Source organism: Mus caroli, unplaced genomic scaffold (assembly GCF_978045245.1).
Source record: "Mus caroli unplaced genomic scaffold, Mus_caroli_1 scaffold_12, whole genome shotgun sequence".
Lineage (NCBI taxonomy): Eukaryota > Metazoa > Chordata > Mammalia > Rodentia > Muridae > Mus > Mus caroli.
This window is the reverse complement of record NW_028227267.1, coordinates 66,542,572-66,569,083: the sequence shown is the minus strand read 5'-3', so window position 1 is coordinate 66,569,083 and position 26,512 is coordinate 66,542,572. Positions and strand designations below refer to the sequence as shown.

The window sequence follows — 26,512 nt, the reverse complement described above, 5'->3', positions numbered from 1 at the left end:
AAGGACAAAGTCTAGATTTGGTGAGTGTTTACGTAGAAGAAGGACTGAGGCACTAGCTGTCTACTTGAGCTCTCTATTTGGGAGAAATAAAGAAGACTGATACCAGGACAGGAAATATGCCTGACCCCCTCAACCCCCATACCATGGAAGCTGAGCCTAGGGCCTTGGGATCAGATGTAGACAGTGCCTTGAAACAAAGCCCTCTGCTTGTTGCAGCCACTACATTTCCATTTGCTTGGTCTCTGGAAAAAGGAAGGTGGACCCAGCTATAGCATTTTCAGATCCCCAATTTAAATAAAACACTCACTGTGTATTCAGTTCTGTGGGGCAGGGTGGGGCGAACCAAGATACCTCTCCTTCAAAGCACACAAGGCACCTCTCTAGTAGAGAAAGGTATATCTGCAACTCAAGGAGACTGGGGGCACAGCTTTTGGCAGAGGACGGAGCCAGCAGCCTTGGAGGCCCCAGGGCAAAGAATGTTCCCTGCCCCTTCCCTGTGACAGAGAGCAATCTGGAGCAGATCTCACATGGACACCGAAGGGATAGAACATTTGGGGGCAGCTCCTTGGCTATCGGCAACAAGCATACGCAAAGTGGCTTTCGTCCATGCTAGAATTTGCAAGTTATGCTCCACCTAAGAGACCTTACAAGGCCATCAGATGGGACCATTTTTCCAGGTTAAGGGGAGACTTAGGACAAACAACATGTCATCGCCCTACCAAATGATCACTGGTAGACTACTGAAAAACAACAAAAAAGTGATCTATCCAATGCAACAAAATACTGCTTACCCTTAAGTGAGAGGGAAACGCTGACAAATGATACCTATGGCTATTACTGATCATCTGGTAAAGGGAATGAGCGGAAGCTGGTCACCAGAGGACAAACACTTGATTTCACTCATGGGTCACCTTACATAGTCAAAGACCAGAAAGACAGAAAGAATAGAGGTAGGGATGGATGGCCCAGAGGACAGAAAATGGGAAGCGACGGCTCTGAGAGCGTACTGTTCCAGCTTTGCAAGATGGAGACGTTCAGACAATAGGTTGTACAATAACAGTATAAACCGCTCACGACCTCCATATTTAGAAATGGTTCGGATGGTCAGCTTGATGTTACACCTATTTCCCACAATTACAAATATATATTCTCGGAGCTAACGAGGACTTAGCGGTTAGGAGCTCCTGCTGCTCTTGCAGAGGACCAGAGTCCAATTCCCAGCACCAATGTGGGGTAGCTCACAACCACCTGTAACCCTAGCTCCAAGGGACCCAACACCCTCATCTGGTCTCTGTGGGGACACAGATGTACAATGTGTGCGTACCCACACAGATGCATGTAAATAAAAACAAAGTGACTTTTAAAATGTACGGGTATGTAATTTGTTCCCCCTTTGGCCCAGGCCAGAAAAGTAGGTGGTATTGCCAACGTGCAGAGTGTCTATCTGTCTAGGCAGGCTCTGTATCTTCCCTCTGGGCCTAAACATAGCACCCAGAGTACAGCAGGTATCTCTGAGTATGCTGGGCTGCGATGAAGAGCTCCCCCTTACTTGCCCTCAATAACCCAACCAAGTATGGAGATGGGTATTAACATCATCTTACCCCCAGAGTAGATGTGTTATGGAGATGGGTATTAGCACAGCCTTACCCCCAGTGCAGAACTCCACAGTCTCACTCCAGCCGGACACTAGGTACTCTCCGTCACTCTGCTTCACCGCAGTCTGCACTGCCACACTGTACTCTGTCCGGGGACTCAGAAACCAGTGGCCTCTCACCGTCATGGGCAGAGGCACGGCCTTGGCCACAAGCTTGGTGGGGACATCCTAAGAAGTGAGGTACAGACGGAGAACCAAGCATCAGTCTTGAAGTCACACCTGATCTTGGCCTCATTCCAGGTCTCCCCTCTTCCTCCCAAGGAGGCTCAGAGTTTCAGAGACTCCACAGCTCTATATCCCAGGTACCATTTCACTACAGAAGCAAGCAGTGGCTTGGGGGGAACCTCCTTCAAGCCCCCGGATGCCCCATTTTCTTGAGAACTAGTGGGAAAGGCCAACTGGGAGGAGAGCCCCAAAGTTGAAGGTGGCAAGACCTTCATTTTTGAGGGAGACTTCGAGAAATCTGCACACTGCAGTGCTGTCTCCACAGCAACAGCAAATGCTGGGAAGCCAGGGAGGAAGAGAAAAATATGCCTTATTCTCTGGGGGGAGGGCCAAGGGGGTGGTGCTGAACATTCACGTCACCGTGGCAACTGGCCTGCCAAAAGACTCCCAGATCTAGGGAGCCAGATCCAGAGAGAGAGAGGGAGAAGGAGAGAGAGGAAGGGAGGGAGGGAGGGAGGTAGAGAGGGAGAGGAAGAGAAAGGGAGAGAGGGAGAGAGGGAGGGAGGGAGAGATGGAGAGAGGGAGAGGGAGGGAGGGAGAGAGGGAGAGAAAGAAAATGGAAAAGAGAGAGGGAGGGAGGGAAGGAGAGAGAGAGAGAGAGAGAGAGAGAGAGAGCACCCACACCAAGGCTGTCACCCTGGGAGCCAGCTTCTTTGCACTGAACTCTTCCCAGCTTCTGCATGCAGCTGGAGGAGAGGTTTCCTCCCACCTGCTCCTATGGTGGCTTTTAACCTGGGGAAAGGACACACTGAGGAGAGACTTCCTCCATGCCTTTTCTATCCCCAGGAAACAGACCAGTGGGCAGAGAAGGAGCAGAGAATCCCTAGGACTGTGTACAGCATCCTATGCCCAGCTAAAGGGGGTTATATTGCCTGCCCGCCCAACCACAACTCCTGGGCTTTATCAAGGTTTGGAACTCTATCTGTGAGGTCGTGGGTTCTGCCCACACATCCATGTGCTCTGTTCCTGTCTGAAGTTCTAGCCACGGAGAGAAGAACAGCATTGGAGCTGTGCGATCGGAGCTGTGCCAGGCATTGGACCAAAGAGTACGAAAACATCTCTCGTGGAATCTTTTCCACAGCTCTACAAGGGGTGGTGTGATCATTCCATTTTTACCAAGGAAGACGGGAAGGCTCTGAATGGTTCGATCACTTTGGCAGGATGACCCTGTGAGAAGGATCTGAACTCTGGCCAGGCCTCTGCCTCTTCCCGATCTGTCTAGGGAGACCATCAATTCGCTCCCTTATAGAACAGGGGCTGGGGGAGAGGGGCCAGGTCGTCCCTTACTCACTCGGTGCTTGAACTTGTTGGAATTCTTATTCTCCTTCTTGTTCAGGTCAATAAAATAATGGGTGACCCTCTCCAGGTCACTGTCCTCCATGGCCCAGGAGATACGGAAAGAGTCACAGGTGATATTGTTGATCTCGATGCTGTGGGGGGTAGACAGAAGCTCCATGTTCCCCTCTGGTTTGGCTCCTGTGGGGATCGAGGGCCAGAGGACAGATCAGCACCTCCGGCCCATCACGGAGCTTTCTAGAATGTGGTGCCCCCCCCCACACACACACCATGCTTTGGTGAGGTGGAAACCCATCAAATACCGCAGCCTCATAAATGCTATAGAAAAGCTTGAAGTGGGTCTAGACTGGATAGGAGGGACCCAAGGTAAGATGGGGTATCCTCGGGAGGGACCTCTTGGCTCTCCGTACAGGGTCCTCAGAGCAGCCGGCCCCTGACAGGTGGCCGAGGCAGTGGGAATGTTGCAAACACTGGGCAGAGGGACAGATTTGCAGCAGATGGAGCTGAGGAGGGAGGGGCCCTCAGCCAGCAGGCGTGAAAAGAGAAAGGGTGGGAGGGGAGAGGATGGGGAGGAGGAGGCACAGAGGAAGCACCTGCTGAGGGGCTGAAACCTGAGGACTGGGGCAGGTGGCAGGTCAGGGGCAGCCAAGAGTCCACAGGTGCCAAGACCCTGGGCCCACTCAGGCCTCTCTCCTCCCTGGGAGTGACTGGAGGGAGCAGTGAGGGGCTCTGCTGTGCAGGGACAAATGCTGTGCATATATCTTTGGTGGGTCGGGGTGGTATGGGTCACAGCCTGCTTTAAGCTCTTCTTTGCCCATTACTTTAACATATAGTTTCTGTTTTCACAGTTTTCAGCTGAATTTTCTTTCTCCTGTCTTTTAATCTTATATCTTTCTTTCCCGAGATGTGTGCAGCCCCTGGCTCCAAACTCATTATCCTCCTGCCTCAGCCACCCAAGTGCTAAGATGACAGTGTGTGCTCACTTTGCTCTTTTAAAGAACTACTTTTGGTCTTTTTTTGGGGGGAAGGGGGGGTCAAAACAGGTGTTTTCCTGGCTGTCCTGGAACTTGATCTTTAGACCAGGCTGGCCTCAAACTCACAGAGATTCTCCTATCTCTGAGTCTGGAGTGCTGGGATTAAAGGTTTACATCACCACAGTCCAGGTCACTTTTGGTCTCTTTGAGACAGGGTTTCTCTGTGTAGCTTTAGCTGTCCTGGAACCCTGTAGATCAGGCTGGTCTCCAACTCAGAGATCTGCCTCTCCCTCCCGAGTATGGGATTGAAGGTGTGTACCACCATGCTCAGCTTAAAGAATTACTTTAACACTGACACCTATCGGGGGCCGACATAAACTAATGACATCTCACACAAGACTGGTGATATACAGGTACTATTATTCTCCTTATTTTATTTTACAGACAGGTAACCAAAGTTGGGGATGCTGACATAGCCAAGGGCGCACAGCCAGCAAATTACTTACACTCTGAGGCTGAGTTCTTTATTATGGACTAAGATTGTGTGCGTGTGCATGTGTGTGTGTGCATGCGTGTGTGCGTGTGCATGTGTGCGTGTGTGCGTGTGTGCACGAACACGCATGTGTAGTGTCCACATGACATATGGCTGTTCCTGTTGTTTACTTATCTCTTCTTCCTGTCAGTGTTTTTCAAGCGACTGAATTTTCCCTAGCCTTCTACTGCCATTCCCTTAGCTCTGGTCTGACTTGGTGCCATCTAGTCATGAAAGGACTACGCCATTATTTCTCTTGACTGTGCTTAGCTGCACTAGAGTTAGTTGGTCTTGTCTATGGCCTGGTTCTCCCAGGAATGGGGAGCCTGGGGGTGGGGGGAGATACACAGCTATGGATGGACTCACTCAGGGCCCTTCCTGGCTTCTCTCTTACAGCTCATCTCGTACCAACTCCTTCCCTGCTTTCTCTCTCCCTTTCCCTCTCCCTCTCTTCCTCTTTTTCTTCTCCTTCCCTTGCCCAGGAGCTAGGGTGAGGGCACCTTGTGCCTACAAAATCAGGTACTTTTATTTATAGCTCCCAGAAAATCCAACCCACATTTTCCTGTCAATTAAGCATGCTTCAGTGCCTGGCACCACTACATTAACCTGTGGCCTGCCTGGGTGGTAGAACAGAGAGAAGTGAGGGGACCGTTGATGACCTTACCTGCCCAGGTGGTCCTCAAAGTCCACTATTAACTCAGCTTCCCACCCTGTAGCCCAATGTCTCTGGTTTCATGCACAGGAAATCTATAGTCAGAGGATCATGGGAGTCTTACCAGGTCTTCACCAAACTGAGACAAATGGGATTGGCTATGTGGAAACAACCCCACAACAAGCAATCCTACCGTATAAAATTTGGGGAAGAGGTGTGGAGCAGCAAGGAGTTAACAAAGCCCTGGATACCGACAAGACACTTCGGAGAGAGCTTTTTTGCACCCACGAACATGAACGCATACTCCCACTTGAGGACTTGAGAGTGGTTCCCACCCACATCCAGCCTACACCTGCCCCGAGCAGACACCTGTCCTGCCTTGATCCCTCCTTACTTCTGAGTCTTCCTAGAGGCCGGGGTAGCTCTGGTGGTGGGTGGGTGGAGACTCCAGGCCAGGCCCTCACTCATCTCTTCTTCTCTCCCTTTTTGGGAGAGCTGCTCTCCACACCCTAGCCTAAGGTCTGTGAGAGTGGGGGCAGCTGGCACTACAAGGGCAGCCAGCCAGCATGGACGAAGGGTGGGTGTCAACCCAGCTTCTCTACACCCAGATGCCTAGGGAAGGGCAGCCGGTGAGGGACAGGTTGAGGCAGCACCCTAGGAACACCCACACTGCCATGTGAATCCACCCTAAGCAAGCATGTACACACCCCCACGCAGGCAGGCATGCACACATACACATGCGCAAGGGGTGCCCACATACCTCAGCATATGCCTTCATAGACATCCTCATTCCTCCACACTCACCTACGCATAGATGTGCCCCCCCTCCACCTTGCACATTCTAAGAATGCCCCAGTATTTCCCCTGCGAGAGCTGTTGCCTTCATGCCAACCCACCCGTGCTCTCGTCCATACATACCCACATGCATGTGTCCCTCATTGTCACAAGCCATATTTGAGGAAACGAGGAAGCCATGGGCACCAACACATATGCATGCCACTTCCCGCAAGAGGACAGGCAACCCACACGGCTGCCTGTGCACACATGTATATCTGAGTGCCCGTCAATCCTTGCCTGGATTCTGGTATTCTCTCCATGGAGCCTTTTTGTAGGTTCCAAGACACAGACTTTGAAAACATGTTTGCTCCTGGCCACACTGGGTCAGCCTGATTCTTCGCAGGCCAACAGGTTTGCACACCTACTCAAGTCTACCCACAGCTAGAGGTCTGTGCCCACACTTCCCACCTACCTACCTCCTACTGCTTCGAATTGCCCCTCCCCACATAGAAACAGCCTGGTTGCTACAGTACTCCCTCAACATGTACTCCCACCCACATGACAAGTGACATGTCCACCCCCTAAAAATACTGCCTCTTGGGGCCCCTACCACATATACCCACAGGCTACTCAGATAAATGCTGCCCCCGCACACATGCACCTCACGCGGAAAAATGTTCTGAAACATGCTACAAGCCGGTCAGAAACCCCAAAGGAATCTAACTGCGTGGAGACAGACCTATCTACGCAAGCTAGCCTCCAGCCTCCTCCCAACCATGCAGACACGTTGTACACACCGGGCCCCCTTCCCCAAGCCCATTTCAAAAAGCTACTGGCATGCCAGAGGGAAGGCTCCCCCACCCGGCTGAACCTTTTGGCTTTGCCGACTGCGCAGAATGGTCACGGGGTAACTAACTGTGTCGCCCCGGAGACCAGATCCAGCTGTTAAGCTCTTTGCCAAGGACTTAGGGGAAAGGGGACAAGGTCGCCAGGCCTGGCAACCCAGGTGGACAGCCAGGACAGTAGCGAGACCCTGGTGGCCGCAGCTCTTAACCTCCCAGAATAGGCAGGATGGTTTGGGGGGAGAAGCGCACTTACCTGGCTTCAGCCGGCCCTGCAGAGGGATACTTGGAAGAGAAGGAAGAGAGAGACTCTGTGTAGATGATGATCTCTCAGGCAGGGGACAGCAGCCTGACGCCTGGGGTCACAGGCAGCGGGGCTCGCTCGCTCCTCTCTGGGCTACTGGGAAGTCGGCTTCCATGCCCCACAGGCAGCGCCTGTCTGGCTCTGCAGCTATAGCTACTGCTCCCGGCAAGAAAACGGCGGCGTTGCTGGGAACCCAGCGAGTGAGCGCGCAAGAAGAGAGGCAGGAGCGAAATCAAAGCAGCGTGGAGGAGAGAGAGAGGCAGAGAAGGAACAGGAGAGCCAGACCGAATCTGGCTCCACCAATGGGATCAGTGGCTGCTCAGCGTCAGGTGATAACAAGCAAGCTTGGTCCCTGCTCGCCCAGGCTTGTGGGAGGGGGAAAGGGCAGAGGGTCCCCTGGGAGCTATACAGATGTCCTTGGAGGCAGCAGCTGTAGCTTCTGCCACCTTTCCCCCATTCTTCCAGGACAAGATGCCTCCTGAAGTCCGTTCAACACACCTCCTACTTGGAAATCTCGGGCTTGAATTCAGCCCCCAAACTTTAAGGTGCTCAGAGAGGGGTGGAGCTTAACCCACGGGCTCAGGAGGCTGAGTAAGGGAAGGGTCTCAAAAGAAGTGTCAGAGCTGGGGTTGGTGGGACCTTATCCTCAGTCTAGGTGGTCTCCTAGGAGACCTTCACTGATGCACGGCACAATTTTCTTACCAACTCTTATCAAGAGAAACCAGCCCAACAGCTTTAGAGACTCTGGAGTGTCCAAGGAGAATCTTCTAGCAGCTTAAGTGTCCCTAAGTAAAGGAGTGGGAGAGAGGCAGGCGTTGTAAAATAGGGAGGGATGCACAGAGGCAAGAATGTGGAGGGTGGAAGGATACACAGAGCTTTGAGTGTTCTCATTCCAACCACCCTCCAGGCTCAGGCCAGCAAAGCCCTGAGATTGCAGTCAGAAAGGACCATCAGCCGGAGGCTTGTCTATAACCTAGAACTGAGGGTGGTTGGAGTCCCCCCACCCCCCTCCCCCCAAAAAAAACACTCAAGGGAATTTGACGGAAGCAACAGTGACCAAGAGACGATACAATGATGAAAAGGACAGGTTTTGTAATCTGATGGAGATAGGAACAATTTCATCTCTATAGTTTTCCAGCTAGGTGACCTCGGTCGGCGGCTGTCTCATTTGTGAAGTGGGCTGATAATACAAATTTATTGTTATCGTGGAATGAGATCATTATGTAAATCACTTAGCTCTGGGCTTGGCACCTGAGAAATGTCAGGCAAGTAGTGAGAGTTGCTATCTTTCTCATGGTGACAGTCTCTGCCCCTGCAAAGAGTCTGCAGGCTTCTAAGGAGTAGGAGAGGCACTTGCAGGATACACGGAAGAGAATAAGGAGCGTCTGGTTGACCCCTCTGTACCTACTGATACAACCAAGGACCACAAATATGTCTTAGGGGCTGGGGAGATGGCTCAGAAGAACACTTGCAAAGAACTCAAGTTCTAGTCCCAGCTCAGGACCATCTTTAACTCCAGCTCCAGGGCATCCCATTGTCCCCTTCTGGTCCCTGCTGACACTGTACTCATGTGGTGCTGTTGTATAATAGTTTCCTCCAGGATTGAAACATTCTACCCTGCAGGGAAGCTCCTTAAGCAGGAAGGTGACCAACTCAAAATAGATTCAGGAAGTCCCTGAAACTGACCAGAATCACTGGGCCCCCTTGACCAGAATCACCCTCTCTACCAGAGTAAGCAATAATAGCCTGAGACTTCCTCTCAGAGGAGCAAGGCTGAGCTGCAAAGAAGACTCTCTGACAAACCAAGAGGACTCTGAAACCAAATCAGTTCCCTGGGGAAAACAAAAACAGAAACTAGCTGGACAGCTGGGAAGAGGTTTAGACCAACTGAGAAACGTGGAAAAGATACCCTCTAACCTGCTGGGCAGTCTGCAGGCTGTGCAGTGTGCTCCAGGTTCCTGGCTTTGAGATCTGTCACCCATGTTGGGGGTGGGCTTTCTGTTGGGGTGGGCTTTGGAGATGCAGCAGTCTTTGAGTCTTTTCTGCTCCATTAAGTAAGCCCTCACCCATAGTCCTGTAAGTAGCCCCAGTAAAACTCATTGCTTTACCAAGTTGGGCTTTGGAGGCTTCTGTACCTTGGTCTATCATGGGCTCCCTATCTAGGGTAAGAAAATGTGTGTGTTCTCTCTCTCCAAGAAAAGTTTTGTCACACAACATGTGCATCGACATACATGCAGGCAAAACACCCATACACACACAATAAAATAAAATTTAGAACTTTTTCTTCTGATGGACAGTGGTAGCACACATTTGTGATCCCAGCACTTGGGAGGAAGAGGCAGCCCAGTCACTGAGTTTGAGTCTAGCCTGGTATATAGAACAAGTTCTAGGACAGCCAGGGATACACAGAGAGACCCTATCTTGAAACAAACAAACAAACAACAAAACCTTTTTTTTTTCCATATTGAATTTGTGGTGATAGGGATTTTGCTCAGTTGGCAGAGTACTTGAACACTGCACAGAATATACAAAGTTCACACCAGGAGTGGCACTGCATGCACGTAATCTAGTGCTAGGGAGGTAGAGACAGAAGAAAATCAAGAAATTCAAGATTATCCTTAGCTACATAGGGAGTTTGAAGCTAGCCTGAGCTATGTAAAATTTAATTGTGTTTGTGTTAAACATGTACAGACTTTTAGTTTTATTTCTTAAACCTCATGTAGTTTTTAGATTGTATTAGGTATTAGTAAATTATGGAAGATAGACATAAGCTGCATACAGATTCCATACCGGTTGTTGTATAAAGTACTTGAATATCCTCTGGGTTGGTATCTGTGGAGATGTTGAATCCAAGCCCATCGGTGCTTAGAGATGGCGTCCGGCAAAGTTCTGGGGACAGAGCAGGAAGAGAGGTCAGCACCCACAGAGGAGATGGCAAAGGAGAAGGGGTAAGGGATGGAGAGGGGGTGATGTGGGACAGTGGATGACAGGACTGAGGACCTCAATGCAGAAAGCATGAGCTGTGCATCAAGGGACTTGTATGGAGAGCAACGTGGGGTCTGTGGATCCTGGCAGTGTCGATGACAAGCAGAAGCCAGCCTGCCTTAAATGGGCGTGAGAACCTGAGCGAGTCTGGTCAGATCATGAACCACAGAATGTGGAGTGGTGTGTCACACAGGCAGGATTAAGCACCCCTTCGGCCAAACGCAAGGGCCCGGCCCCTCACACACCCACACTGAGATGTTGAAACTCAGAGGAGATTTGAGACATCACCGCCCAGTTAGGAACAGTTTCAGTTGTCTAGCCTAAAACCCTAAGACCAGTCTGAAGGGCAGCACGGGGGAAAGGGAAGATTCTCTGTGACTTAGTTTCTCTTCCTGAAACAGGAAGAGTCCTGAACTATCTATGCTTCTCACCCTTTCAAGGTGGCACCTGAAGTCCGCCTGGGATCATGAGCTACGGTGGGGGATGGGGTGGGTTAGCAGCCGCATGAATGACCCTTTGTGCAGATCTGTGCCCGTGAGCCAGACGAGCAGGTGAGGACACAACCCCTGTGTCATGCCTCTTCTTGCCTCAAAGGACTCCTCTCAGAACAGGAGGGAAACTCACGGTCAGAACAAAGCAAAGCCAAGTGTAACCAGCTACACACAGAAAAACGATCAGCCAACCAAGTGTATGCCCCGCTACGTTGGTTCTGTTTGGTCTTCTTGTTGTTTTTAGACAAGGTTTCACTATGAAGCCTATGCCTGGCCTGGAACTCATTATATAGGCTTTGACCTCACAGAGATCTGCCTGTCTCTGCTTCCAGACTGCTGGGATTAAAGATGTGCGCCACCCTGCCTAGCCAACTATGTTGGGTTAGTAATCTTTCCTTACACAAGTCACACATGGACACTGTAGAAGGATTTAGGCACTTCACTGTAAAAAATTAAGAGGGAATTAAAGTCACGAGTTTCCCCGCCTTTCAGAGATAGGTATATGATATGTGCGTGTGATTTGTTACCAAAAGTGGAAGGGTTATAACCTGCTTTTCTGATTTAACAATGCCATTTGATTTATGATACGGTCTAAATTGCTGTCTTGGGTTCCACTGTCAGGTCCTTTTTGGAAGCAACTCTCTACTCTTCTGTCTCTCTCTCTCTCTCTCTCTGTGTTTCTAAACAATACTAAACTGAACATGTTTATAACAAAATTTCTTCTCATGCCTCAATCACACTTTTAATAAATATGAAAATTTAAGTATGATATCAAAATGCAGATTTAATAAACTTTTTTTTTTTTTTTTAAAATATCAGACAGTTGTGATGGCCCAGACCTCCAGCACTTGTGAGACTTCAACAGAAGAATTGGCTTGAGTTCTATCCAGGTCAGCCTGGGCTACAAGGTGAGATTATGTCCATTAAAAAAAAAAAGTCAGAATCAAACCAAAGCAAACAGAACAAAATCACTACCCATACTAAACAACCCATTTATGTGACAATTGAAGGGACTGACATTTTTTGTTTGCTGTTTGTTTGTTTGTTTGTTTGAGACAGGGTTTCTTTGTGTAGCCCCGGCTGTCTTGGAACTCACTGGGTAGCTCAAGCTGGCTTTGAACTCAGAGATCTCTCTGCCTTTGCCTCCCGAATGTTGAGATTAAAGGGGTTCGTCACCTCCACCGGACTAAAGTCCTTATTCTTTAGAAACATATGTTGTAATACTTATAAATTAATAACATAATACATATGATTTGTTTCAAAATGATCTTTTGGGTGGTGACTGAGTGGATAATTACTATTAAAACCAGGCTCTTGGAGATCTAATGAGCTATTTTCCTCTACTTTTGTGCATTGCTGGATGTTTCCACATTAAACATTATACCTAAGCCAAGACTGCAACAACAACAAAGGCTCTTATTAAGCACCAAGACACCGTGCCATGCATGGGATTCGGAAGGCAGACATGAGAGGCTGCTTTGTCAACCTCATAATCGAAAGGCTAATGGAAAGCAGGCCCAGCCCCAAAGTTATAAAACCAGCATGAGGTTTCAGATCTCAATGCAAAGACTCTATTCTACATAGTAGTGACCAGCAAATGCAGTTTGATACACTATAGAAAGAGCCTTAAAAAATAAACCATAGATTTTATTAATTTTATGAGTGTTTTGCCAGCATGTATGGATGTGCATCCTACAAGTGGTTGGGAGCCACCACGTGTGTGCTAGGAACTAAACCTGGGTTTTCTCCAAGAACAGCAAGCAGTCTTAACTGCTAAGCTGTATAACCAGCTCCAGCCTTAATACTGCTTATGCACTTTGTAAAATCAAAAACGTAGATCTTCTTTCTAGGTGAGCTGAGTATGGAGATCCCAAGAGCCAACAAAGCACACACAACCCCTTGGTCCCTTCACTTGGGCTCACAGTGAAAGGCAGGAGGAACGGCTGGCTAGGAGTAGCGCAGGAGTCCACACCACTGACTTACATTTACCCTCTGAGGCTGCATTTGGATATCTTGCAGCTTTCAGTGACTGTGCTTTTCATGATCTAGAGAGAAAATCAAGGAGTTGAGCCTAGTGTGGTACAGCTAATTTAGAGGATGAAGCTAGAAGATCACCAATTTGATGCTAACCTGGGCAGTTAAAAAAAAAAATCCTGCCTCTGTGTGGTGGTTTCACTTTTAATGTGGTCTAATCTGCCCTACATCTGCATCACCAAAGTAGAGAAAAAGCCTGCCATTGATGACACCATGCACTTAGGACATGGGACTCAGAGGACCCGGGCTGGACCTGACCTGAAAGCCTCCTCCCTGAGGACTAGCCTCCATGGTACCTGAAGGCAATGAGAGGGGAGCAGCCAGCACTATACTGCTCTGCTATGAGGTCTGTCAAGTACAAGATCAGCATGGCACAAGAGGAATGCTAAGGGTGGGGTAGTTGATGCTCACACTTGGGTGGCAACTAACAGCTCTCTAGTTGGATCTAAGGCTCACTCAACAAGAGAGAACCCATACCTGGTACTGGAAATCTGCCAACTATTTGAAGCTAGTGAAGTCATAGGTCTTGGAGAAGAGTCTACAACCACCAAACTACTAAACCAGCATAATCCCTGTTTTAGTCAGGGTTTCTATTCCTGTACAAACATCATGACCAAGAAGCAAGTTGGGGAGGAAAGGGTTTATTCGGCTTACACTTCCATACTGCTGTTCATCACCAAAGGAAGTCAGGACTGGAACTCAAGCAGGTCAGAAAGCAGGAGCTGATGCAGAGGCCATGGAGGGATGTTCTTTACTGGCTTGCCTCCCCTGGCTTGCTCAGCCTGCTCTCTTATAGAACCCAAGACTACCAGCCCAGGGATGGTCCCACCCACAAGGGGCCTTTCCCCCTTGATCACTAATTGAGGAAATGCCTTACAGTTGGATCTCATGGAGGCATTTCCTCAACTGAAGCTCCTTTCTCTGTGATAACTCCAGCTGTGTCAAGTTGACAAAAAAATAGCCAGTACAACCCCTAACTACATTCTAATTATTTATCCTAATGCCTATAGATTAACTATAGTTCTAACCCCTCATCAATGTAACTTCTCTTTACAATAGATGGGGACCATTCAGAAACTCACAACTGATTAAAATACAGTCGTGGAGTCTAACATCAGTTGATACATCCACAGCACAGCGCCTGCACCTAAGACTCAGGGATCGTTGCAGAAGAGGAGGCAGAAAGACTGTAAGAGCCAGAGGACCAGGGAGTTTAGTGTGAGGTCGTACCTCCTAGGCAAGTCCATGAAGTCTCACCAACAGACTTGTTCCTTGGTCTCAGCACCAACTGGAATCCATCCATTCCAGTTTAAAAGGTCTGTTGGGAACTCATTATGTAGCAGACACTGTTTCAGGTAGGATCGAATAGATGATGAACATCTATCCCACAACCAAGATACTCTTCTCATGGGGCTGATGTCCCAGTAGGAAGTGGACACAGAAACAAGCAGATGCTATAGCCTGTTTGGTGGGATAGAGAAAAATAAGTCAGGAAATAGAAGGAGTCAGGGGAGAGTTGTTTTGGGTTGGATTTTACAATTTTAAATAAGAGCCAGGGAATGGTGGCACATGCAGGCAGATCACTTGAGTTTGAGGTCAACCTGGTCTACAGAGTGAGTTCCAGGACATCCAGAGCTACACAGAGAAACCCTATCTTGAAAAAAAATAAAAAAATAAAAAGGCCAGCAGAGAAGGCTTCTGTGCGATGGTAACTGGGGGATCAAGGAAGGAAGAGGCCATGTAGCATTCTAAGAGAAAAGAGAGTTCCAAGCAGCAGGTTTGGGAGCCCTGAAGCAGCAGTGGGCCTGGAGTAAGAGGGACAGTCTGTGAGGCCAAAGAGAACATGTGGCTGCATGGCCAGATGATGTGGAGCCAGGGAGGCCACCCTAGGTCTGTTCTTCTGAAACAGACATCCATTGGGAGGTATAAGCACAGATGTGACCTGATGGGGACTATCTCACTTGTGCTGTTGAGACTAGACCACAGAGGCCCACCTGGAAGGGAGTCCAGGCAGGAGCTTATTATAAGAGGAGTCACCAAAAGTGAAGGTGGCCTGCACCAGAAAGGTGGTAGCTGTGTGGTAAGATTCTGGAAAATCTAGAAAAGCTGGCCTGGTGTGGGAGTCTGCAAGAGAAGGGGTTTTCCATTGAGCTGGAAATACAGCTAGCCTAGTGTGTCCAGCATGCTTCATGCCCTGGCTTTAATCCCCACTGTGGGCTTGGAGGGCAGATTTTTGCTATAACAACTAGAGGAACATAGGTGCTGTTCAGTAAAATGGGGCCTCTTTGTTGTCGTTTCAGGAATACCTAAAAACCTGTATGTGGACCTCGGTTTTAGATGGCTGCAGACACCCAAGTGGCAGTGTGGACAGACCAGGATACATAGGTGAGGCAAGGAGACATCTCTACTAGAGCCCCGAGGAATGCATCCAGTATCTGTTTTGAAACCGATCAATGGAGGAAAGTGAGCCACCTGAGTTCTCGGAACTGACTGTAAAGAGAACAAGTTGTCCTCTGACCTTCACACTCAGGCTGTGACACTCATGTGCCCAGACTTACACAGTGATGATCAATTTTAAAAATTAGAGTAATACAAATATGAAACAGATTAATTAGACAATGGTAATAAAGGACATACAGGGTAAAGGGGGGGGCAGGGAGACCCTGAGAACTAAATGTCTAGAAGTCCAGGCACACGAGGAGGGACCAGATCTCTAATCACCTGCAAGGGAAAGCAAACGAATTAGGATAAATAACACATGGGAAATGAGAGACAGCCTGAACTCAGGCAGCATTCCCTACCACACATTCCTTTTATTTTAAGGCGAAGTATTTAAAGATTTCTTACTTGGTATTTCTGATGCCCGTTAAGAATTCACAGCCATGTGGTTTTTACAGAATCTGGTTATAATGTCCTAAGCCAACCTACAGTCAGACTCCTCAAATGATGGCTGAGTTTGTTAGTTACATATCAGTAAGCATGATGACTATACTGACGATGACATTCATGAGCATAACATGCAAGAAGAGGTTATTAATAACAAAATTAGGTCTCCTAGGATCACATCCATGATGCAGGATTCAGCTAAAAATACTTTACAAGGTTCCGCTGAGGCTAGATGAAAGAATCCAAGCCCTCAATCTTTGGGAGAAAATAGAGAGAGGGATGGGAACAAAGTATTCAAAGTCTATAGTTTAATTAAAGGAAAACTGGAGAATGTCCCTAGACAGATTATAATAACCACTGCTAGGAAGTTAATTTCTAAAATGTCAAAAAAAATATGGCTGGGGATGTTGTTCAGTTGGTAAGGATACTTGCCAAGTACACCCAACATCCTGGGTCCCATTTCTATAAACTAAGCATGGTGGCTGCCATGGCTAGTTTTATGTTAACCTGAAACAAGCTAAAGTCATCGGAGGAGAGAACCTCAACTGAAAAAAATGCCTCCATAAGATCAGGCTGTAGGCAAGCCTATGGGGCATTTTCTTAATTAGTGATAGACAAGAGAGGGCTCCAGCCTATTTCGGATAGGGATACCCCTGGGCTGGTGGTCTTGGGTTCTATATGAAAACAGGCTGAGCAATCCAAGAGAAGCAAGCACTGCCTCTCTGTGGCCTCTGTATCAGCTCCTGCCTACAGGATCTTGCCCTATTTAAGTTACTGTGTTGGCTTCCCTCAATGGACTGTAATTTAGGGGTACGTAAGCCAAACAAACCATTTCCTCTCTAAGTTACTTTTGATCATAATGTTTCATCACAGCGGTAAAAAAATAACTAAAGTACATACCTATAATCCCAGGTATTCAGGAGGTAGAGACGACAGGATCATAAGTTCAAGGTCATAAATGGCTACTTAACAAGTTAGAGATCAGTTTGGAAACAAAAGAACCTATCTAAACAAATAAACAGTACATGAAATATCTGATTTAAGTTTTCTTTCTAGAAATTCCATAAGCATTGCCAGAGATTTGATCATACATTTTGATCACAGTCATTTCCCCCATCCCATTTGTCCCACTCTCTGTCTGTCTTAGGGTTACTAGTGCTGTGACGGAACACCATGAACAAAGAAACTTGAGGAGAGAAGGGATTCTCAGCTTATGCTTTCACATCACAGTTCCGCATCAAAGGAAGTTAGGACAGGAACTCAAGCAGGGCAGGAACCAGAGGGAGGCAGGAACTGATGCAGAAGCCATAGAGGGGTACTGCTTACTGGCTTGCTCCTCATGATTTGCTCAACATTTCTTATAGAGCCCAGGACCTCCATCCTAGGGATGGCACCACCCACAACAGGCTGTTTCCCACCCCCATCACTAATTAAGGAAATGCCCCAGAGGCTGGCCTACAGCTTGATCTTATAGAGGCATTTTTCTCATCTGAGGTGCCCTCTTCTCCAATGCCTCTATCTTGTGTCACGTTGACATTAAAACTAGCCAGGATGGGCTGGAAAGATGGCTCAGCGGTTAAGAGCACCCACTGGTCTTCCAGAGGTCCTGAGTTCAATTCCCAGCAACCACCCGGTGGCTCACAAACATAGGTAAAGGGAGTCAATGCCCTCTTCTGGTGTGTCTGAAGACAGCTACATTTTACTCCTATACATAAAATAAATAAATCTTAAACAAACAAACAAAAAACCGACAACAACTAGCCAGGACTCTGGCCCACTATTCTTCTTCCCAGCCAGTTGCCATTCTTCTATTTCTGTGTGTGGTTCAACGAGCGTCACTGGGGCTGTGCAAAAGAACATGAACATCTTACCAATGGCTACACCACTGAAAGAACATGTCTTACCTTTCCTCCCTTCAACTTTTAACCACCTGGAAAGTCTTCAGAGAGGAGTGGAGATCTATCAGGCTCTTCCTCTATTTCTATTTCCCCCACACCCCGGACCCCATCCCCATTCACTCCAGCCCTGCTCTGGCCATATTTATTTCATATATGTGGGTACACTGTCACTGTCTTCAGACACAGCAGAAGATGGCTTCAGGTGCCCATTACAGATGGCTATGAGCCACCATGTGGTTGCTGGGAATTGAACTCAGGACCTCTGGAAGAGCAGTCATGGTCTTAACTGCTGAGCCATCTCTCCAGCCCCCTCTATTTTTATTCTTACATTTTTAGTAGTCATACATCTTAGCACAGTATTATTTATTTATTTATTTATTTATTTATTTTCTGAGACAGGGTTTCTTTGTGTAGCCCTTGCTGTCCTGAACTCTCTCTGTAGACCAGTCTGGCCTCGAACTCAGAAATCTGCCTGCCTCTGCCTCCCGAGTGCTGCGATTAAAGGTGTGCACCACTACGGCTGGCTTAACTCAGTACTTTTTTAAAGGGGGATTTATTTGTTCTGAGTTCTACGTGCATAAATGATTTTTGCCTGCATGTGTGCCTGTGCATTGTGAGCTTGCCTGGTGCCCTTGGAGGCTGAAAGAGGGCACCAAATCCCCTGACACTGGAATTATAGACAGCTGAGAGCCACTACGTGCAAGCTGGGAATAAGGGCAGCAAGTCTCTTAACCACTCGGGCATCTCCAGTGCTCTAGCATAAGCACTTCTTGAAAACAATTTAGTAGCGTTGATAATGAACCACAAAATACTCTTCGAAAATAGTCTAGCCACTGCAAAAGCCGGTTTGTTGTTCTTGTTTCCAAGATTAATCATACAGTCATACCTACCAACAGGTGCACTCATTCCAGAGACGTGGACATTTGTATTGACACAAAGAGCTGCACATTTATCCACAGCAACTTTATTCACAATAGACACAAACTAAGCAACCCAGATGTCTTTCAAAGGATGACTAAATAAACCATAGAAATGCAGTAGGAAAAGGAATAAACTAATGATATGTACCACTTGGATAGTAGCCACAAAATTATGGGGATAAAAGAGTAGCCACTCCAGAAGATGTCCCAACCGGTAAAAAGGACACATGCTCCACTATGTTCATAGCAGCCCTATTTATAATAGCCAGAAGCTGGAAAGAACCCAGATGTCCCTCAACAGAGGAATGGATACAGAAATTATGGTACATTTACACAATGGAGTACTACTCAGCTATTAAAAAGAATGAATTTATGAAATTCCTAGCCAAATGGATGGACCTGGAGGGCATCATCTTGAGTGAAATCACACAATCACAAAAGAACTCACACAATATGTATTCACTGATAAGTGGATATTAGCCCAAAACTTAGGATACCCAAGATATAAGATACAATTTGATAAATGCATGAAACTCAAGAAGAATGAAGACCAAAGTGTGGACACTGTGCACCTTCTTAGAATTGGGAACAAAACACCCAGGGAAGGAGTTACAGAGACAAAGTTCGTAGCTGTGATGAAAGGATGGACCATTTAGAGACTGCCGTATCCAGGGATCCATCCCATAATCAGCTTCTAAACGCTGACACCATTGCATACACTAGCAAGATTTTGCTGAAAGGACCCAAATATAGCTGTCTCTTGTGAGACGATGCCGGGGCCTAGCAAACACAGGAGTGGATGTTCACAGTCAGCTATTGGATGTATCACAGGGCTCCCAATGGAGAAGCTAGAGAAAGTACCCAAGGAGCTAAAGGGATCTGCAACCCTATTGTTGGAACAACATGATGTACTAACCAGAACCCCGGAGCTCTTGTCTCTAGCTGCATATGTATCGAAAGATGGCCTAGTCGGCCATCAATGGAAAGAGAGGCCCATTGGACTTGCAAACTTTATATGCCCCAATATAGGGGAATGCCAGGGCCAAAAGAATGGGAATGGGTGGGTAGGGAAGTGGGGGGCGCTATGGGGGACTTTTGGGATAGCATTGGAAATGTAATTGAGGAAAATATGTAATAAAAATATTAAAAAAAAAAAAAAAGAGTAGCCACAAGGGCTGGAGAGATAAGAGCACGGACTGCTCTTCCAAAGGTCCTGAGTTCAAATCCCAGCAACCACATGGTGGCTTACAACCATCTGTAATGAGATCTGATGCCCTCTTCTGGTGTGTCTGAAGAAAGCTATAGTGTACTCGTCATATACATGAAATAAATAAAATCTAAAATAAATTAAATAAATTTTAAAAAAAGTAGCCACAGAAGCTGGGCACGAGGGCACATTCCCTCAATCCTAGCACTGCCGAGGCAGACACTTTCCTGAGTGTTTGAAGTCAAGTCTTGTCTCTACGGTGAGTTTCAGGTCAACTAGAGGTATATAACAAGATGACTCCGTCTCTTCAACAACAATTCAAGTCACATACCATATGAGTCCATCTTTAGAATACTTTTGAAATAACAACAGTTTAGAAACGGAGAACAGATTAGTGGGGGGAGGAGTGGGAGGAAGAGAAGGCTCAGCAGTAAGGGAGGCTGTATCTGAAAGGGCGGCTTCAGGGATTCCTGTCATGCTGAAATGTCTTGTACCATGACTGCAAAAATGTCAATATTCTGGCTTTGATATAAGTGCTAGATCTTACTATTTCGGAAAACAAAGTAAACAGAATTGGGGCTCTGCTGAATCATTATCATCATCATCATCATCACCATCAGTGTCTCACTTTGTAGTCCAAGCTGGTGTAAACTCAGAGACCTGTCTGCTCTTTCCTCCCAAGTTCTGGGTTTATAGGCATGCACCAACATGCCTAGCTTGTCACACAATTTTTCCTTTTTTTTTTAATAACTGCATATGTATGACATCAAAATGAAGTTTATTTATTTATTATTTTATTTTACTTATTTATTTTGGTTTTTCGAGACAGGGTTTCTCTGTGTAGCCCTGGCTGTCCTGGAACTCACTCTGTAGACCAGGCTGGCCTCAAACTCAGAAATCCACCTGCCTCTGCCTCCCGAGTGCTGGGATTAAAGGCATGTGCCACTGCCCAGCAAAGTTTACTTTTAATATGTACATTTTCTGAAACTCTTTCCCAGGGATATAATCTACAAGAAAACAAAAAGGTTAGATGTATCAAATGTACACTAGCTATTTCTAACAATACACCTATTTAAATTAAGTGCCCCATTAAGGAAACAAATTACGATATATACATATAAATATGCACATATATATCCTCCCATTGGTCATTTGTCTCCGACAAAGAATACAGTATTGTGTGGCACAATATTACAGTACATCACAAATATTTTAATGCTAGCAGCCTATGGAATTCCAGCATATTGGTTCCTTCCCTAGAATTACATACCTTTTTTATTTGTATTGGGGTCGCTGTGGTGTAACATTAAATGACTCCCCCCCCCCCAGATTAGATTGCAACCATCCATTACAATAAAAAAATTTTTCAGCTGGGATTGGTGGTGCACATCTGTAATCCCTACAACTGAGGGATGAGTGAAGAGACAGGACTGCTGCAAATTCGAGGCCAGCCTGGTCTACTTAAGTTCCAGACTAGATAGGGTTACAGAGCAGGGTTGTCTTAAAAATACCCCCGCCTCCCAACCAAAAAAAAAAAAAAAAAAAAAAAAAAAAAAACCAAAAAAACAAAAAACAAAAACCCTTCCAGTTGAAGAGTAAACTTCAGTTCCAAAGGCTTCCCAGATTTGACTAAGCAGTCATGGGCCCAGGTAGGTGAGAAGAGCTATTGGCTGCTCTGTCCAAACTGCGTTAAGGGTGACACCCCAAGACTCCAGGGACCGGCAAGGGAAGGCGCACGCGAGCAAAGGGTCGAGCCCGAAGGTGCAATGACCACGCCAAGGTCAACGCAGGGAGGCTGCTGCCAGCCTCGGCCTCTGGGTTCTAAGCTCCCTATGTCCGGAGCCCCATCCCGAGCGGCGACCCCACTGCTCCCATAGGCTGCGCAGTGTGGACTCCACATACAGCAGGTAGGCGACCTTGGAGCCCCTCCACCCCGGACCCCGAGGACCGCACCTCTACTCCCTGCCAGGGGCCGAGACACGCCCCCACGAGTCACACCCCGGCACAGCTCACAGTCCATCCCCCACATCCTTTTTCGCCCTCTCAACCCAGCTTTTCCCGACTCCGGGAAGAACCGGGAAGAGAAGGCGGAGGGCGGCGAGGCACCGTCGGATAAATACTATGGTCAGATCACGCCCCCTTGATGTCACTTCCGCCCCAGGGTAAGATGGCAGCGCCCGGTCCTTGCCACGCAGACTTCCGCCCTGCCCGGAGCTCCGCGGCCTGTGGTTGCTCTCGTCGGAGATGAGGTTGTGATACTCGGCGCAGAGCCTCCACGCAGGTGCGTCACGCAGTCCCCGGGGAAAGGGTAGGTGACGGAGTCCAAGGCTAGGGGCGGGGCGCTCCGGGAAGCCTCGCCACGTGGGACGGGGAGGAGCTGAGCTGCAGCGAGAGCGACGCAGGGCGGGGGGCGGGAGGCCACGTGGGTGCGGTTCCGCCCAGGGTCCTCGCGTCCAGCCCTTGGAGTCACTTTGTTGCCTACTTTCTTCCAGGAACCATGTCGGAAGGAAACGCGGCGGGCGAGCCCAGCAATCCTGGAGGGCCGCGACCCCTTCTCTCTGGGGGCCGGGGGCTGATCGGCCGGCGGCCCGCACCCCCGCTTACGCCGGGTCGCCTTCCCTCCATCCGCTCCCGGGACCTCACCCTTGGCGGAGTCAAGAAGGTACCTGCGAGCGCATTTGTATAGAAACCCAAATACCCTGAGTTCCAGGCCGTAGGGAGGCAACTGGTGATGTTCATTCATGCACGGCCTTGGGCCCCTGGTGGGATGTCAGCCTTTAGAGAGACCTGCAAGCCTAGGTGCTGATACAGGACACTGACAGGGTCTCCTAGGCAATTAAAAGACAGTGAACCTAGTTGATTCAAGACATCCGGAAGTGCTTATTATGTTCTGGGCTCCTTACAAAATCCCTTGAAAGCCAGACAAAATTGCTTTACTTACAATTTTGAGTGTTCATAACTCTGTGGATGTCAGTATTGAAAACTAATAATCTAGTATGTGATGAATGTTAGGCATGCCGGTAACTGCTCTTTGTCCCCTCCTGTTATGTGTGTAACAGTAGATGTAACTCTGTAACGAGTAGCTCTGAAAAGGAATAGCAAACACAGGATAAAACATTTTAGCTTTGCCTTGGGGGCTACTGATGATAGTCTACCTGTCTCTCTAAGCCATCCCAGGACTGTCGGATATTGAAAATATAGTACTGTGTTTTACTTTTCAGAAAACCTTCACCCCAAATATCATCAGTCGGAAGATCAAAGAAGAGTAAGTAATGAATGGACACTACTCACCCCGGTTAGCTCTGAATTTGGGGACATAATTAGGTTGTGTGGCCTAGAGATTTTAACTTACGCTATTAGCTTATTCACCAGTGGTTCTCATCCTTCAATCCCAAGTTATGTAGGGGCATGTTTCTTTTTGAGACAGTGTCTCGCTACATGGCCTTGCATGTCCTGGAACTCACTATGTAGGTTGCTGGCCTAGAACTCCCAGAGATGTGCTTGCCTCTCAGACCTGTGTCCTGAGCGCTGGGATTGAGATGTGTATGCAACTCCACGCTTAGCTCCAGGGCACTTTGCATTAGAGGGTCTTTTTGTTTTGTTTTGTTTTCTGTAATAAATAGCTGAGATAATTGACTTACAGAAAGGGACATTTTGTTTTGGAGATTTTAGTCCATGATCAGGTGGTTCTTGCTTTTGGGTGGATGGTATGGCAATGAATGCAGTCAGAATACCCGAGGGAAGAAGGAAATTAAGGAGAGGAAAGGGCTGAGTTTCTATTCTCCTTCAGGAGCTGGGCAACCACCCAGTAGGCTCCATCTCTTACAGTTTCAGCTACCGTCTGTTTCTGCCGAGGTGGGGCTGAACTCTCCATATTTTGCCTTAAGTTCCTCTGCTCTCCAGCCTTTCTACTTTTAGGGGGTTAAAAAAAACCAACAAACAAAACAAAAAGCCCACATTTTGACAAGACAGTAAAGTAAAAGGAAATTAAGGGCCGTGCTTTATGGGAGATGTCAAAGGTATAGCGAAGGGCTGGGTGCCGATTCTCGTAGTGTACTTACTGGCTCACAAGCTCTGCTCAGCGGGCTGAAAGGGGCAGGCGAGGAGGCTCCATTTCCTGAGGCAGACCCTTTTGTCTGTCCTCATTCCCAGGCCAAAAGAAGAAGTAACTATGAAGAAGGAAAAGCGTGAACGGGACAGGGACCGCCAGCGTGAGGGTCACGGACGGGGACGTGGCCGCCCGGAAGTGATCCAGTCCCATTCTATCTTCGAGCAGGGTCCAGCAGAAATGATGAAAAAAAAAGGTACCAGGAAGGGATCTGGTCTGGATTGCCGTTCAGACTGCCTGAGAAGGCAGAGCGTGGGAGTCTCCATTCCAAGTTTGGCTTTCCTCGCTGTGGGCAGTCTTCCTTATTGAACCCTAGTGAACAGCATGATTTTCCGCAGGGAACTGGGATAAGACCGTGGATATGTCCGACATGGGACCTTCTCATATCATCAACATCAAAAAAGAGAAGAGAGAAACGGACGAAGAGACCAAGCAAATCCTGCGCATGCTGGAGAAGGATGACGTAGGTGCCAGGAGTCTAGGGGACAGGTTCCTTTGTAGCTGCTAAAGAGGGCTTTGAGGGAGCCAGGCCAGGGACATGTTCAAGCTTTTGGCTACAGGAGCACTAAAGAGGGGCTGGGGGTGCAGCTCAGTGGAGAGAGTGCTTGCCTCCGTGTGTGAGATGTACATATATGCAAAGAAAAGAGAGAGGAACAAGTCCCAAAATGGGCTGTGATGTAAGCACACGTGCTGACATTTCATGTGATCCCCACCCCCCAACTCTTTGGCAGTTCATCGATGACCCGGGGCTAAAGAACGACACACGAAACATGCCAGTGCAGCTGCCACTGGCTCATTCAGGGTGGCTTTTTAAGGAGGAGAGTGAAGAGCCAGAGGCTAAGCCTTTTTCGGCTGGCCCCAAGGAAGAAGACATGGAGGTGGACGTGCCTGCTGTAAAAGGTAACCTGTGTCAGCCAACTTCCCTTCTTCCCTAGCTCTCCCCAGAAGCCCTCAGCAGTGTCTCCTTCCCCTTCCCACTCAAAAGTACAGGCACAGAATCAAGACATAAGTTTCTGCCTCAGACCACATGTCTGTGTGCCAGTACGCCCGGCCTCAGAGAAGTCGCTCTTGAATTTCTTTGCTGTTCCTCTATGTAACTTCTGGCTCAGCAACAGTGGAGCCCACGGATATGAAGGATTGGGAATAGAGAATTGACTTAGTGGGTAGGGCTACTTATACTTGCTGTTGTTTGCTCTTTCTCACTTTGGGCAGTGAAAGAGGAGCCACGAGATGAGGAAGAGGAGGCCAAGGTGAAAGCCCCTCCAAGAGCAGCCCGGAAGACTCCTGGCCTCCCAAAGGACGTGTCGGTGGCAGAGCTGCTCAGAGAATTGAGCCTCATGAAGGATGAGGAGCTGCTGTTCCTTCAGCTGCCTGACACCCTCCCCGGGCAGCCACCCACTCAGGACATCAAGCCTGTCAAGACGGAGGTTCAGGGCGAGGATGGACAGATGGTAGTCATAAAGCAGGAAAAAGACCGGGTATGCTCAAGAGCGAGGTCTGGGGAAATTCTAGGCTGATAGCTCCAGGATTTCTGCTGCTGCTGCAGTTCTCCCTGGGAAACAGAAATGGAGTCATTCATGAAAGCTGTTGCCTAGTAACCACCTGTGGCTTCTCTCCCCAGGAAGCCAGGCTAGCGGAGAATGCTTGTACCTTGGCTGACCTGACAGAGGGTCAAGTGGGCAAACTGCTCATCCGTAAGTCAGGGAAGGTGCAACTCCTCCTGGGCAAGGTGACTCTGGATGTGACCATGGGAACGACCTGTTCTTTCCTGCAGGTACGACCCCGATGGGCCAGGGAGAGGCTTAGGGAAATATTAAACAGCCTGTGCTGAGGTGGAGGAGCTTCTGGGTCACTGCACTGAGGACTAGATGTGGGTGTGTGCTTCTCACTGATGTCTCTGTTGAATGGCAGGAACTGGTGTCTGTGGGCCTCGGAGACAGCAGAACAGGGGAGATGACAGTCCTGGGACATGTGAAGCACAAACTTGTATGTTCTCCTGATTTTGAATCTCTCTTGGACCACAAACACCGGTGAAATGGACAGATGGAGGAGCACGGTGACTGTGCCCACGACCGCACATGTTCTCAAATACATGCAGCCCAGAAGGGCCTCTTTAGCCCACCCGTTGCAGCCTTTGGCTGTAGTCCCAGTTTCCCCCGACTAGGGCCATGCTGCCCCTCACCCCAGCTGTGAATGGGACCTCACACGGTCTGGGTATGGAAGGCACATCCTCACCTCTGGGAACGTGACCCTGCTATTTATTTTTTATTTATGTCTTAATCCTCAACTGACTGCATTCTCCCAGAGTAGGATGGGGCAGGTTTCTTTTTGGGGAGCCGTGGGCTACGGGGATAGGAAGGGAAGGGGCTCAGGCAGGTAAGAAAGAACAGGGATGTGAAGGAACTGAAGGCTTAAAACTCAGCCCCAGCTCCCTGGTTTCTAGCTCTGTGTCCTTAAACTATCTAATCTTTCTGAGCCTCATATTCCTCACCCGACAAACATGAGGACAATACCTACCTCGCAGGGTTGGTGTGAGCAGCACAGGGAATGTTGTAGATGGGAACTCCTTGCACAAGACTGGATATACATTATATAAGGGGTGTGTGTATGTATACACATGCATACACATATATGTGTATATATATATATATGTGTATATATATATATATATATACATGTGTACATAACTATAGGCGCTCAATAAATGTTAGTTTTCCTTTCCTTTGA

The 26,512-nt window shown here is 48.1% G+C and overlaps 2 protein-coding genes across 4 annotated transcripts in view; one reads left to right on the top strand and one right to left on the bottom strand.

Moving 5' to 3' along the window:
• Window positions 1-21,854, bottom strand: part of Phyhip (phytanoyl-CoA 2-hydroxylase interacting protein) — a 25,664-nt gene extending 3,810 nt beyond the window's left edge. Inside the window, exons 1-5 of one of the 2 annotated variants that reach the window (XM_085828748.1) lie at window positions 21,631-21,854; window positions 13,997-14,227; window positions 10,047-10,145; window positions 3,171-3,355; window positions 1,648-1,822 (exon numbers count right to left, since the gene is read on the bottom strand). In XM_085828748.1, the coding sequence (XP_085684874.1) occupies window positions 1,648-1,822; window positions 3,171-3,355; window positions 10,047-10,145; window positions 13,997-14,069 (532 nt within the window). In that variant the 5' untranslated portion in view covers window positions 14,070-14,227; window positions 21,631-21,854. Of the gene's footprint in view, window positions 1-1,647; window positions 1,823-3,170; window positions 3,356-7,208; window positions 7,756-10,046; window positions 10,146-13,996; window positions 14,228-21,630 lie in introns of those variants that run through there. The other variant, XM_021182280.3, reaches the window with a different exon arrangement.
• Polr3d (RNA polymerase III subunit D) lies at window positions 21,822-26,512 on the top strand. 2 transcript variants are annotated; one of them, XM_021181858.3, is made up of 9 exons: window positions 21,822-21,958; window positions 22,170-22,339; window positions 22,899-22,942; window positions 23,830-23,981; window positions 24,124-24,248; window positions 24,517-24,685; window positions 24,998-25,263; window positions 25,407-25,559; window positions 25,697-26,512. In XM_021181858.3, the coding sequence occupies exons 2-9, from the start codon at window positions 22,175-22,177 to the stop codon at window positions 25,817-25,819; spliced, it is 1,197 nt and encodes a 398-aa protein (XP_021037517.1). In that variant the 5' UTR covers window positions 21,822-21,958; window positions 22,170-22,174; the 3' UTR covers window positions 25,820-26,512. The 2 variants fall into 2 exon arrangements, with proteins under 2 accessions (XP_021037517.1, XP_021037519.1); XM_021181860.3 differs by having other exon boundaries at window positions 21,857-21,985.